Below are 14,409 nucleotides of genomic sequence, written 5' to 3'. Positions count from 1 at the left end.
CATTAGAGTCCTTCACATGCGTGACAAAACACACGGAGAGGTGACAAAGCCTTTAAACACACACACATACACACACACAGAGTCTGAGGTGAGAGGACACAGCAGTGTGTGTGTGTGTCAGTGTCACTGTGGGTGTACTTGTGTGTTTTCTCTTATAAATGTGTGTCTCAGAGCTCACACACTATGGAAGTGTGTATCACCTGTATGTGTGTGTGTGTGCATGTGTGTGGCTGAGGTCCAAGGCCTCTCTAACGAGCCAACATGGACTTGGTCCTGGCCCCCCTCCCCCCCTCCGTCCTCCCCCCTGACCTCTTCTGAGGTCACTGGCTCCCACCACTGCGACCCAACCAATCGCAGCCAGGCGTTGTGACGGACAGCCGCCGACTCCAAGGACACCGAGGGCGGAGGGATTAGACGGTGAGGACGAGCGCCGCGTTAATAAAGGATTGTGATGCTGGCGGTTGTGAGCGCCTGATTGGATGTGGAGGTTTTTTTTTAATGTGGCATTGGATGAAAAATAAATTAAGGAATCACGGCTGCTGTTTTAAAATCAGAAAAAAAAAACAAACGTATTTTTCCGAGGGCATGAATTTATTGACATGCACTGAATCACATTTTTGGGTCAGTGTTTCCCAGCTGTACGTTTTCATGGATGAGAATAAAAGAAAAGGAGCGTTACCGGACCTCTTTAGGTCTTAAAGAGCTGCAGACGCCGCGAACCGAAGCCTGTGATCAGCCGCCAGTTCGCACTCGTACTGCAGCATGTAAATGTTATTTTGCTGTTGCTGGTGTTGATTAAACGATTCACACGGCGGCGTCTCGTGCCGGAAGCGAGAGGTGAGAAAGAAGTGAGACGCCAAAAAAACAGAAGAAGCAGGAAAGAAACAAAAGAAATCCGACTGATGCCAGCAACAGCTGCACAGAGAGCACAGCTGGATTGCATCAACATGTGCGAGAGGTTCATACATGCAAACATTTTATGTGATCTTAACCTTACCTCCCTGCAGGCTAATTTGCATAAAAATCGCCTCACAAAAAGTTTCACGTTATTCTTTTTAAAGCTTCTTTTTCTGCTGAACGTTCAGCTATCAGTTCTTAAACGTCGGTGTCCTTAAACGCACCACTACATGGGGTTTTCATTTGCCACTTTCACAATTTACTTTCTGAATAAAAATGTAAGATATTCTTTACTTAAGCAGAATCTGTAAAAACAGCAGAGAACTGACCATCTCATTAAAATAAACAGCTCAGTGTTTTCAGTCTTTCTGCCGTAAATTCTTTTTAATATGTGGTGAATGTTGTATTTTAAGGGACCTAACAGACATCTAACAAACCAAATTCCACCAAAAACAATTTTTTTCCAATCTGAAAACATAACAAGCTCCAAGTCTAGAAATACATACATCTATTTCTGGTTTTGAGGGACACAAACCCCAGTCTCCAGGGTGAAAGTCACATCTTTGATCCTTCATCCACAGCAACATTTACATCTTTAAGACTTTTTTTTGCTCAAAAATTCTTCCACTGAAGGACAAGTTGTGCTTTAGAGATGCAAAGCATCACAATAATACGATGGGTCAGTTGCAAGGATTCTTGGTTGTGGACCGAGATTAATATGAAATTTAAACAATATCAGATACATCGTTAAGAAAATTATGCTAGTTTTGTTTATTTAGAGGTAATTAGTCCATCGTTGTTAGCCACAGCTTTCTGGCACAGCGTCGTCCATGTTGGCTAGCTCACCTTTATCAAACAGTCGCCATGTTTCACAGCTCGCTGAGCTCAGCGCAGCGTTTTAGCTGTAACTACTGTCCTCTGGCAGCATGTCTGAGCAGTGCACAATAATACAAGCACTAAATGTAGCATCCATCTATAACTTTAACCCTGTGAGGACTAATCCATCAGTGTTAGGTCTAACCCATTTTAGAAAGATGTGTCCCGTAGAAGTTTTTTTTCTCCCTTTACAAAAACAGAAAGATTGGTATTTTAACACCATAATCCCACCCAAGCCTCATTCGTACATTACCACATGATTTCCACACGAAAGGACCGAGACAAGTGGGCCGAGTTTAATATCCTGCATACACAAACAATTACAACAACAACTCAAACTTTTGCTGAAGGCGGAGAGATGCAGATTTCTGGGAAAAAAACGGGACTGAAGTTAGATTGACTCTCAAAAAATCAGCCTAACTGATGGCTGCTATTGATGAATGAGAAGTAAGACATTCACAGTGAGAAGCAAATAAACCAAAAGTGTATTTAATCCTGTTTGCTGGATAGAAGTAACCCTGACCTCCAGCTTGCACTGCGCTGCGTTCACTTGCAGCAACTAGAGATAATCAAACAACTGATTCCCTCCATTTATACTCGGCAACAGCCAGCTTTACGCCGACCGTGCAATTAGACGTCAAAGAAACGATTCGCGATCGCAAGCAGGAGGCTAAACCAATGTCCAATCATAAACGCCACACTCCTCACTGTGCGATCACTCCTGATGTTCATGAGCATCACAAACTGAGCCAGAAACTTGAACCAGACACAGCAGCAGAAAGAAAATCAGAACAGTTCCTACCTGTCGATGATGACGGGGTCAGAGGGCGTCTCATTGCGATTTCCGCAGCTCTTCTTGTCACAACACCGGCTGTGAAAGGAAAGGACACACTGAGTTAACACGACTTGAAAAAGCAACAGATTTAAACGTTACCCAAAACAGGTGCAGGTCAATGAGCCTCTCTAACCTTTAAAAATTAGTAAAACCATCAGTGATCTTCACATTCACAGCTCGCTGAGCTCAGCTCACCAGTAGTGTTAAAAAAATGCAAATTCAGTTTCAGGTTTTTCACAAATTGCTGAACATGAGTCATAAAAGAGAGAACAGGGAAATAAAATAATTCAAACCATATTCAAGAATGAAGCTTAATTGCAGGGAATGTTAAGAAAATAAGTTGTCTTTAAATTAACTAAAGTGACTTCTAACTTTATCTGTAGTTTCAACCAAATTTGTGAAAAAATATAGATTTTTAAAAATATATATATTATTAGTTAATAATCTGCTTCTAAAATAAATCCACCCAGCTATCCGGAAAAACTTTTATTTTGAAAAGCAGGTTGGTGTCAGATACACACACAAACAGACAGACACACAGCTGAGTCCAGCTGGGTGGGGTCCAAGCCAAGGTCACTAACAGTTGGATGATACCCAGCAATGGAAGCACCCCCACCCTCCCCGGTGCCATCGCCCTGACAACCAGCCAGCCAACCGAAGGGCGCCTCGCCAAACAGCCGTCCAGGTAGCCAGAGGGCGAAGCGGCCGGTGTTTCATCCAAGCGGCCGCAGACTCCAAAATTAAACGAGCCAGTAGCCCGTCCAGAGTCTGTGCAGGCATCCGGAGGGAGCGCTGGATTTCTACTTCAGCTCTGCAGGGTGGGGGGCGGGTGGAGCCAAATGAGGCTTTTGGTGTGGTGGGTCAGTGTGGCATGTAGAACAGCAGTCGGCTGAGCCCGGCACATTAATATCCATCAGATGGATGGACGGATGAGACGCCGCTGCAGACGTTTACACACTGAAACTGCAGGAAACTGTCTGAATGACGAAGCGTCCAAATGTCCTGACGGCTGGAGGCCATCAGTGAATGCATCGTGAGGTGTGCAGTCAGGTGGGGGATGTAACAAAGTACATCAGTACTAACTGATCTGAATATTGATATCCAATCAAATTTATTTATAATGTGATGCAGATGTTATGGGACGGACGAGATCAAAGAATCAGGCCAAAAACCACCATCAGGTTTAAATATTAAAATAATTCTATAAGAAAAAAGACAAAACAGGGTAAAAATACAATACAGTGACTACGCTTTGGAAAGATTGTGGTTAAATCTGTTCACCCTCACGTGTCACTCCGTCTATATGGCCACAGGGACGACGGCCAGGTTTGCACATGTGCAAAGCCACGCCCCTGGGACGAGGACAGGCTGAATGACATCGTTACGTGGTGAAAGGTTGTAATTGGATATCCCGGCATCCTGACGCTTCACACTGTGTTCGTAACCATGGCACTAAGGGCCGCGCTATGTGACGGCCTGGGGATGAGGACAGGGTGGTGTCGCCATCCCGTCTCTTTAATATTTAAACATTTCACAAAAGCCAAGAGTGTAGCTCTCAAAGCACTGTGTGCTGCTCTTCTGGAGGCTTCCAGAACTTGGCCAATCAGAGCAAGGTGAGTTTTTTTTAGAGAGTCTTAAAGTCTTAAAGCGAGAGGCAAAGCTGCCCTATTAGGGTTAGGGTTGGGAGCGAGAAATGAGAAGAAGGACGCTTCAGTGACCTCTCATGCAGCCTTCAACGGGGTGAAGCTGCTTGGGCTGGAAGCTGATCAGCTGCAAATACAAACTGCAGGAGAGGTGCTGCAGAGCTGATTGGGTTTACAAAACTTTAATGTACATTTATAGTATTATTTTTTTCAGAGGGATGTGTTGTTGTTTTCATTTGTAGTTGGTATTAATTACTACAAAAGGTGGACAAAGTCGATTTAGGGCTCAGAGTTCAAACTAAACCAGCAAAATAAGTTTTTAATAAACAGTCAGTAAATCAACAGAAATAATGAATAACATTTGTGGCGTTCACTCATGTGCCTTTTTTTTGAGGATATTGACTGTGAATATTTTTATTTTTCATGAAAACATGCAGAGGATGTTAAAGTGTTTTTACTGCCCTGAGCAGTGCCTGCAGGCGTTCCTCTCAGGCTGCATGTTCAACCTCTACCAATCAGAGGGGAGGCCGAGCAAGGCCAGTTTATTTGTAGAGCACCTTTCAACAACAAGGCGACACAAAGTGTTTTACATGCAACAACGACTACACAGTATGAATAAATACTTTCATATTTAATTAATTAAAAGAGCCGAGAGGCAGATGGAACCGCGGCACACGTTTAAAAATCAAACTGACGTATTTCTGAGATCTGAAGACAACAACAAATGTGGAGTCCGATCTTTGAATTTCACAACAGTGATGAATTTACGTGTTCTTGCTAACACATTGCATGTTGATAAACATGTAAAAACTTTTTGCTTCCACTTGGGTTGAGGGGCCAATCTTCCTCATACTGTCTTGGAAAGAGTCAGTCATGCTTTTGATTTGGGAAGACAAAACCCCACTGCTCGACGTTTAGCTCAGATGAGATGATGCATCTGAGATGAGAACGTGTTACTCCGGTTTTAGCTTCACCTTGTTGGCTTACTGATTATTTTTAAGAGAGTAAATGGGTTACCATTTAGCTGACTGATCTTTTGCACCAAGTCTCTGGAATACTGGAATTATATATTAGAACCGCCCCAAATGTTTCTGCATGTAAATGTTTATTGAAGACTCATTTCTGCTGTCTTTAATTCAAGCCAAACCTCAGCATCTTGTAATTGTTTCAGTTTTCAGGGTTTTTTTTCTCTTTTTTCCTGCTTTGGCTTTGGTTCTTTTAAATGTACTATAGAAATAAACGTGACCTTGACCATTTCATGTAAAAATAAACACAAATCATCTGCTAGAACAGCAAACCCCAACCCCCAGGCCATGGCCCAGTACTGGCCCGTGAGTCGTTTGGCTGCGAGAGTTGAGGCTCGGGTGTGAAATTTATGATTTCACGGTTATTTTTTTAATCGTTTTTATCGTTAACTCGGTTTCCCTGGGTCTTTTCCCGTGTGTTATGAATAATATTCCTTTTTTTGGTACTGTTACTGGTTTTATTTTGTTGTATTTATCCGCGACACCTTAAAGGCCGGTCTGCGAAAATATTGTGGAACATAAACCGATCCGTAGCACAAAAAAGGTTGGGGACCGCTGTGTTAGGACATAATGATATGAGGAATGTGAACAATGATGTTTATCGGACAACAGACCATCAAACAGACCATTCCTGTCATTATCAGCAACAGAAGCTATAAAAATTATGAAAATACAGTTAAACGTCTAAAATAATTCTCCTTCAGATCTTCGCATTTTTCAAAGCCGTCCAGTGGACCAAATTGGAGTGTTGTGCAGGCCAATTCTGGGCCCCGGGCCTTATTTTTGAGATCCCTGTTGTAATCACTCAGTTTATGTTTGCATAACTTATATTCCAGTGGACTGAAACTTTAACATAAGCTTCACATTCAGTACAAAAACATTTAAATGCTGCACTTTTTGTTACATTTAAGCTCAGTGTACTTTTAAGCTGCAGCTCGGTATCACTCCCAGTTTCTCCGCCTCAGAGGACATTTTTCAGTTAACAATGAGACAGAAACGTTCAGATATTTGTCAAAATTAATTTACAATGGCGAGCTCGAGCTTTCTGAAATGCAAATATAAAAAAATCTGACACAAGCGATCCATCTATCATTAAAATAACAACACGATCCCGACACAAGATCTAATTTTCTTCCTTCTGACAAGCTGCTCTGCACAATGCTTTTCTCTTATCGCTGCGAGGGTCATTAACATATCTTCCGGTAATTCTTAAAAATTAATCATATTGCATATGACCCGTGACGTCCTGCGTTCGCCCCATGCTGTCCTGAATCAAATTGCCATTTGACAAACAAGCGTCAAATCGAGGCTGCGAATGCCAAATGAGTCGCTTTATGAATCATTTATCACACCGTTTGATCTCTAAGTACAGAAAAATCATAAACCGAGTGCCGTGTTTGTGTCTCTGTATGGACGTGTGACTGTTGCCATAGAACGCGCCACAATAATTTATTCCCCCAGCTACTTGGAGCCATTAGTGAAAGTTCCAGGAGACCAATTAGCATTGGAAACCCACTGGTGCTGCTGTGGTGACAACCTCCTCCAAACTGCCAAAGAAGTGTTATAAACAAACTGGACCCCAGGAGCACTGCCGGGGCCCCTCCAGGGACCTGGGGCCCCTTTCCAAAGACGAAAACAAACCTTGGCTGAGCGTCCACAATATCGCCCTAATGACGTTTCCCCCCGGGCCGCAAACAGGCTAACACCACGGCCGGCTAATGACTGCGAGGAACAACACACACAGACCTGAGAGGGGCTGAGTGTGTGTGTGTGTGTGGCTAAAATAAAACAAACAGTGTGTGTGGTGTTGCTGCTGTCACTCATTTGGCGGCGAGAGCTCGTCCCTGCTGCAGAGAGAGACTGGTCGTACACGTACACACACACTCTCTCTCTCAGGTCACCAAAAACATTGGAGCCACAGGAGCCAGTTTGGCCGGCGAGCCTCAGACAGGCCACACAAGCATCATTACCGCTGGCTGCTCCTCCTCGCCACTTCAGACGTCACCACAAGTGGAATCTACTTAAGCCACAAAGAGAAGGTTTGTCCAGGCATGTCGGTGCTGCTATCTCTCTCTCTCACACACACACACACAGAAAGAAAATAAACAGCGATTCCCACTGCGTCACTAGGATCACAGCATCCAGATAACACAGAGTGGGACGGGCTGGGGATGCAGGGCTCGCTTTCAAAGGGCAAGTGTTGTAATTACCCAAAGGCTTGGAAAACCTCAGCAGCCGCCAGGCCCGCTGATTCGCTCCAGCCCGGCCTGGATGCCACCTTCCTCTGTGAGCGCGGCAGCAGGTTTTCCTCAGCATCGCCCGAAGCCTGGCAGCCAACGAGGCGAGGCGAGCCGAGGCGAGGCGAGCGGCCCGGAGCTGGCGAGCCTCTGGGAGCCTGCTGGCAATGCCGCAGTGCCAACCTGGCTGCCGCCGCCGCTGCAGCGCCTGCTTCTCACTGCTTTGTGATGGCAGAGATCAGTTTAAGAAGGGCTAATGTGAATCGGTAATATGATGGCGAGGTCAGAGCTCAAACACACAGTGAAGGAACCTGACAGTGTCCCAGAGCGGCTTCCAGAAAAACAGATACCACCAAACCCAGTTCCAACTCAGTAACTGAATAAAAATCCAGAATTTAATCTGCGATAATCCAGGAACAAACCAAATCACACCACAGATAATCCAGAAATGTGTTTCACAAACATCTTCAAACTATAAGCACTCAGATGGAAATCTGCACCACTGCAAACCCAAAAGCTCAAAACGTTTGAGAGTTTGTGATGTTTTCTCTGTAACTAGTAACTTAAACTGTTCAGACTGAGGGTCCCTCATTTTAACATTTACATGTACTTTCTTCAAATTAGTGCATCCGCTGCACATGTGCTGTATTTTGCACTGATGCTGTAGCATCCTGGCTGGATGTTCTCCAGGTTTACAGGATGAAGGGACTAAAACATTCAGTTACTTAGGCTGGGATTTGTTTTCATGCTTGAATAACAAAGCTGTGACGCCATTAGTGTACCGCGTAACTGGACAGAGTGATGCTCTGTCACTGTCACTATCTCAGTGACAATTTCTGAGTTCGGTGGTTCTTGTATGATTAAAGTGCATGAAAAAGGTTTTTTTCTACATGACTGTTAAATGTATATAAAATATAAATCTGTTAGTAACCAACAACTCAAGCAGTGAGAGCATAATGTTTCTTTTTCAGAGTTTTAGGCAGGTTTAAAACCTAAATATAGGCTCAAATCAGATCTAATACCAGTTTCATCAACATACTGACCAACATGAGAAGGATGTCAGCAAAAAGTAGGATGATGAGGCCTAGAATTCACTACCAAGGGCATTCATTTCTTTCATTTTTGCTGCATTCTTCAAGATTTATGAGGGGGGAAAAAAAGAATGACTAGATATCAGATTTTTAAGGTCTAAAACAAGCTCAGTTTAATGTAAATACTGACTATTTCATGTCTTTTCAGGTTTTCAGGTTTTCCTAGAAAATCTAACTACTTTAAGACCCGAAGAAACCCAGAGAATGTCTCTATTAAAAAAAACATTAGAGGGTAACATCCTGCAGCAGGTGCTACACCCAAAGGTGCAGCATCCAGGTAGACAAACCAATGGGGACGCCCATAAAGACGACCTCACCTGGGGCCATGGAGGCAGAGAAACACGGAGCGCGTGTTAGAAACAGCGAGGCAGTCTCTGATGCCTCACTCATTAGTGAATGGAAACACAACATCCATCAGGGGGAAAGCTGGTTAATAATCGCACTCAATCACATAATGACTGAAGCTCAGAGACGCCGACAGCCAGCCGTCGTTATGGAAATGAAGCTCGTATCGACGGAATCTCGCAGGGGGAAGTGAGCTCGATAAAAAGTGCGAGCAGAAGGGAAGTTCACAGATACTCAAGTCTGGCTGAAAAAGCGGGAGAGATAAACGGCAGAGCAGGAGGCGGATGCAAGGTCGAAAATGTCAGACCTGTTCTTGTTTTAACTGCTTCAAGTTCAACTGAATGGTACAAACTGAGTTTTCTGCTCACTGTGTAAACCAATCCAACAAACATTTAAACCTGTTGATTCCATTTTTAACTTTTTAGTAACATCTTAACAGTTTGAAAATCAGTCTACTAAACATTTAAACAAGTTCCACTCTGAGCTGTTGCTGGTTTTGCCCAGATTTTGCCCAGATTACCCAGTTTACTCTAAAGATGACCCAGATTACTATACACACTGTATCAGGTTAACATTGTCAATTTTATTTTCAGATGTGCACCAACTCACCACACATGTGTACACTTTACATTAAGGTTTACACCATTTTTGCCTATTTATTAAACATCTTAACAGTGTGCACCCAATTTAACCCAATTTACCACATATTTAAACTGATTTTAAAGTTATCAGTTTCTCAAACTACTTCTAGATAAACTTTTTGCACATTTGGCTCTTTTTATTTTATAGATAACTCAGTTTAATGTCCACCTCCAAAACTGCACACCTAGGTAGCTAGGCCCGTCTTTTCCAGATTTACACCAACTATTTTACTCCAAATATGCACCAATTTATTCAAATGTTATGATGGCTAAAATTTTATGCAAACATGAGCTGAGTGACTACTTAATTTAAAAATTTTGAAAAAAACTGTTCAGGTTCATACAAAGTTGTTACTATGTAAACTGACTCGCTGTACATTTGGTCCAGTTTACTGAGCAGATTACAACGTTACTGGACTATTACTGTATACTGCAGCAAACTCATAATCTCAGTCACCAAGGTCTGTAGCCTGATTGGTGACACCCTGGCAACCAAGTGATAGGAAAAATGTGCATTCCCGGCTGGCAAGTGGTGACTGGAGGTTGCTGGCAGTCAGTCGCTAAGAGGGTCCTGCACCAAAAACCTCGCTTTGGTTGCCAGCAGAAAGCTGCAGTCATCCATAGTTTGCATGGAAGACACAAACTTCTCTGCAGACATTCACAAAATACTCACCAAGCTGGTGAAGCTGTGAAAAGTGGAAACAGAAAGAGTTTCCCTTCAAGGTTTTTTCCCTAAAGATGTAACAATCATTAACCCCAGCAACCGCTCTCCAGCCATTTAGGCAAGTTTTACCTATCAGTGACTGGTCTCCAGGTCCTTGGCACTAAGGCCTAAGTCAGTTAATACAGCCAGATTTATACAAAATTATACACTGACAATCCAGTTAACTCCAAATATACTGCATGTACTAATTCAATAAAACAATGAATCCAATCTATTCCCTTTATTGTTTTAATGTAAACCAGCTTGTGGAACACATTTGGCTCAGTTTCTCCCAGATGAGCCAGTTTATTGTAGTGCACCTAAACCAGTTAACTCTACAAACAGACTAGTTAACATGTAAACTAATTTCTTCATTCATTCACCAATTCACTGCCCCTAAAAAGTTATAAAAGGATATAATGTCCACATTAACCAGTTTATTCACACTGGGAAACAAACAGATGAGCGATAAATAAATATAAACCATCAAAAATGATGTTTTTTTTTCCTACATGTGGAGAAACAGGCTGCTGGAGCTCCAACTGACACTTCAGATTCAGTTGTATTTATATATTTGTGTGTTTGTGTGTCCTATTTTCACCATGCTACACACACACACACACACACACTATGGTTGTTCTTCACTCCTTCACTCCTCGGTCTGAACCAGTAAAACCATTAACTCACAGACGACAGCAGAGATACGCAGGGCAGGAAACGTGTTGATTGGTGTGATGAACAACAACCCAACAGCTGCTCTTTTTTCCTCTCACAAAAACACACACAGAGCGTTCAGGCCAACAAATGTACACACACACTTTATCAATACAACCTCGAATAACGAAAAGCCGTACAGGAGTACCTTTAAAGTTACAAAATACCTCAAAAAGGGAAGAAATGAAAATATATTCAGGCACAAAGCTGCCACTAGAATGAAAGCAGAAACTAGAAAACACAACGGAAACCAAATCCATACACAATATTTAAGATTTACAATTCAGGTACAGATTAAAATATGAAGATAATTAAGAATTCAAATAAAAATGTAAAAGTGAAACTAAATTCTGATGTAAAACCATCATCAAATCTACATCCTGTAAAACATTTTTAAATGCCCTCACTGTGTAAAAGTAACATGAATTTCACAACGTCCAAGAAAACGACACCCAAACAAATACAAATTTTATTATAGACCTGTATTATATACAGGGATCACACAGGAGCTTGAAATCATTGAAAATGGTTGAACTTTAATGCTGTTTTTCGAGGTTAGACAGGTGATTGGATTTTGGGCATAGTGCATTTTTATCTAACAGAGGTTCATTTATTAGATGGAGAAACAAATTAAGTCAGAAAGCTTCTGTGCCACCTACGCCAGTCTGTTTCAGTGGGTTTTGATGTTGTTTTGATGCCTGACACTGAACCGACTAAGCTCATTTTGAAAAACAGCTCAACTTTTGTGAATCACCTGTAAAATTAACAACACTATTTCGGGATTGTGTTCAAATCTTGCCGCATTTTTTTAAAACCAGGCCCTAAGGCTGCATGTTTAAATAAAAGCAGATAAATAATGTGTTCTAAATGTAAATAACAATATATCATTTTTAATGACAGATTCACATTGAGAGACAAATTTTCTAATATTTTTAGTAACGAATTTATTTATAGAATTTTAAGCGAAGATGAAATTGCCAGAAAACTGCTTGGACCCTGGAAAAGGTGTCTGGACATTTTTATAGCAAAATTAGTCTTTTCTGATTAACTTAATGAACTGACTAACGTGTTCACAAAATCTGAAGATGATATTTGTCCTAGAAGAAGCACATACACTGCTCAAACTCTGGGCTTGGAGAGGCCTCCAAAAGACTAACGCTTACCATTCCCAAAGTTGAGTGTTTTCATTTCCTCTGAAGAATTTAATCTAACACATAACAAAAAACAAATACATCATTCCATAGAAATTATACCCAAAACTAATCGACAATAATAATGACTTCCAGCTTTTTATTTTCCTTCTTGGACTCTTTTAGAGCAGCTTTGCATGATTCACATTTCAAAAATAATCCTTATTTATATTCTACTGTACTCTCTTTACACCCCCACCCTCTCTGAAGCAAGACTTTTTAGCTCCCGTCTCATTAAGCCTGCTTATTTGTGATTGGCCGGCTTCTATCAGTTTCTTTGTTTTTGGACACACCTACAAAATTCTGTTATTCAGTTGTTTAAATTTGATCAGTTATTTACATTTTAAACACCTTCTTCTCTCAGAGACAAAAACTCTTCTTCACATCTAAACTTCTCCATTATCCAATCATCTTTTGGTTTAAATATCACAATCTAACAACCACGCACTTCCTCTGCAAGCATAATTAACACTCCACACACACACACACACACACTGCAGGGAGATAATTACACTGCACTGTTATTAAACCATGCTTCAGCCTGAACAAAAACACAAATTAAAAAGTCACAGGTTTGACAGAAACTGCCGCCTGCTCTCCTGCCAAAGTGCCGCTGAGCCAAGCGCTGAATCGGTGAACAGACAGCACATCTGTTTTCTTATCTTACCTGCACATGATCTCGTGGGTGAGGAGGACGCGACACATCTCCGGGTTCTTGTCCTGTCCTTCATACAGGATGGGCTGATGGGACAGAAGCAAACAGCTGATTACCACAGAGAACTCATCTCCTTAAAACTCATCACATGAAATCGTACGGCCTACAATCTCATTTATTTTTCCTCCCACAGAGTACAAATCTGCAAATGGGTAAACAAATGTTAAACAAAACAAGACAAATCAGCTCATTGTGATTGATGCATTTTAGCTGAATATGTTAAACGAGTTAAACTAGTTAAAAGAACCAAACTCTGTCAAAATATATCTGCTTATGAGGTAACCAGTTTTCACATTCAAAAGTTAAAACTGGGCTTAAGGAGATTTAACCGCAGCATCATCCAGACTCTGAACTGAATAAAACCAGCTGGGAACCATTTTTAGCAACTGGGGATCAGACCTTGAAGGATCCCACTGGGTGGTGGTCAGAGGTGAACTGGGCACCCTACTCTGGAGCCTACTGTGGGAGAGTTCAAGTACCTCAGAGTCTTATTCACGAGCGAGGGAAGGCGGGAGATTGTCACAGCATCTGCAGTGATGGGAACGAATTACTGGGCCTTTGTGGTAAATGATAAATGAACTAGTTCTAATAAAGCACTTCTCGACTCTGTTGGAGAACTCAAAGTACTATAAACAACATGTCGCATTCACACAAGCACTTTCTACTTAAAATTCACATACAGTCACACTCCAATGGACGCATCAGAGAGCAACGTTGGGTAGTATCTTGCCCAAAAGGTATTTGGCATGCAGACTGGAGCAGCCAGGGATCGAATCACCAGCTCTGCCTCCTGAGATCTGTGGTGAAGAGAGAGCTGGTCGAACTACCAGTCGAACTAACTCTAAGGCTAGAAGCAGTGGGCAGGAACCTAAAAGTTAAACTGCAGATATCAGTGGCTGAAATGAGCTTCCTCCGAAGCCTCAGACACCGAGTGAGGAGCTCAGTCATTTGTCAGGGACTCCAAAAAGGAGGCAGTTGAGGTGCTTCAGTATCTACCCAAGACTCCTCTTTGAGACCTCGTCAGTGAGGTGTTTCAGGCATGTCCTACAGGGAGAAGACCTCAGGACATGAAGGAGAGATCACATCTCTCGGCTGGTCTGGGAATGCCTCCATGTTTCTCCAGAAGAGCTGGAGAAGGCGGCCGGGCATCTCTGCTGCCCCCGTGAGCCGAACCGATATAGGTGGCAGCAAATGCAAAAGCAACACCCCCCCCAAACCATTTAAACTAGTTTAGTCTGTATACTAGCATTCATCGCTTCCCTGCCGTACAGCCGGTTCAGCTTCAATCTGATCAGCTGATATTTAGATGTGTGCAGGTGTTCCTTTTATTTTGTCACCCCCCTCTGCCTATCCACAGTCTGCACCAGTAATAAAGTCAAACATGGCCTCCAACCATTCACACCTCCCACCACCTCCCCTTTTGGTGGTCTCAGCCTCCTCTGGCCTTCCCAGAATTCCCTGCCAGATGGCGGGTGGCGCCCCAGGATGAAGCCCCCC

General features: G+C 42.5%; 1 protein-coding gene across 3 annotated transcripts in view; it reads right to left on the bottom strand.

Moving 5' to 3' along the window:
• Positions 1-14,409, bottom strand: part of LOC102306338 (transcription factor COE3) — a 143,703-nt gene that overhangs the window by 102,748 nt on the left and 26,546 nt on the right. For all 3 annotated transcript variants that reach the window (XM_005937061.3, XM_014338339.2, XM_005937063.3), the window contains exons 5-6: positions 12,865-12,938; positions 2,576-2,644 (exon numbers count right to left, since the gene is read on the bottom strand). In XM_005937061.3, the coding sequence (XP_005937123.1) occupies positions 2,576-2,644; positions 12,865-12,938 (143 nt within the window). The remainder of the gene's footprint in view (positions 1-2,575; positions 2,645-12,864; positions 12,939-14,409) is intronic.

The sequence above is a fragment of the Haplochromis burtoni genome, unplaced genomic scaffold (assembly GCF_018398535.1).
Source record: "Haplochromis burtoni strain Fernald_Lab_line unplaced genomic scaffold, NCSU_Asbu1 Contig_217, whole genome shotgun sequence".
NCBI classification, from domain to species: domain Eukaryota; kingdom Metazoa; phylum Chordata; class Actinopteri; order Cichliformes; family Cichlidae; genus Haplochromis; species Haplochromis burtoni.
This window is presented reverse-complemented; position numbering and strand designations above follow the sequence as displayed.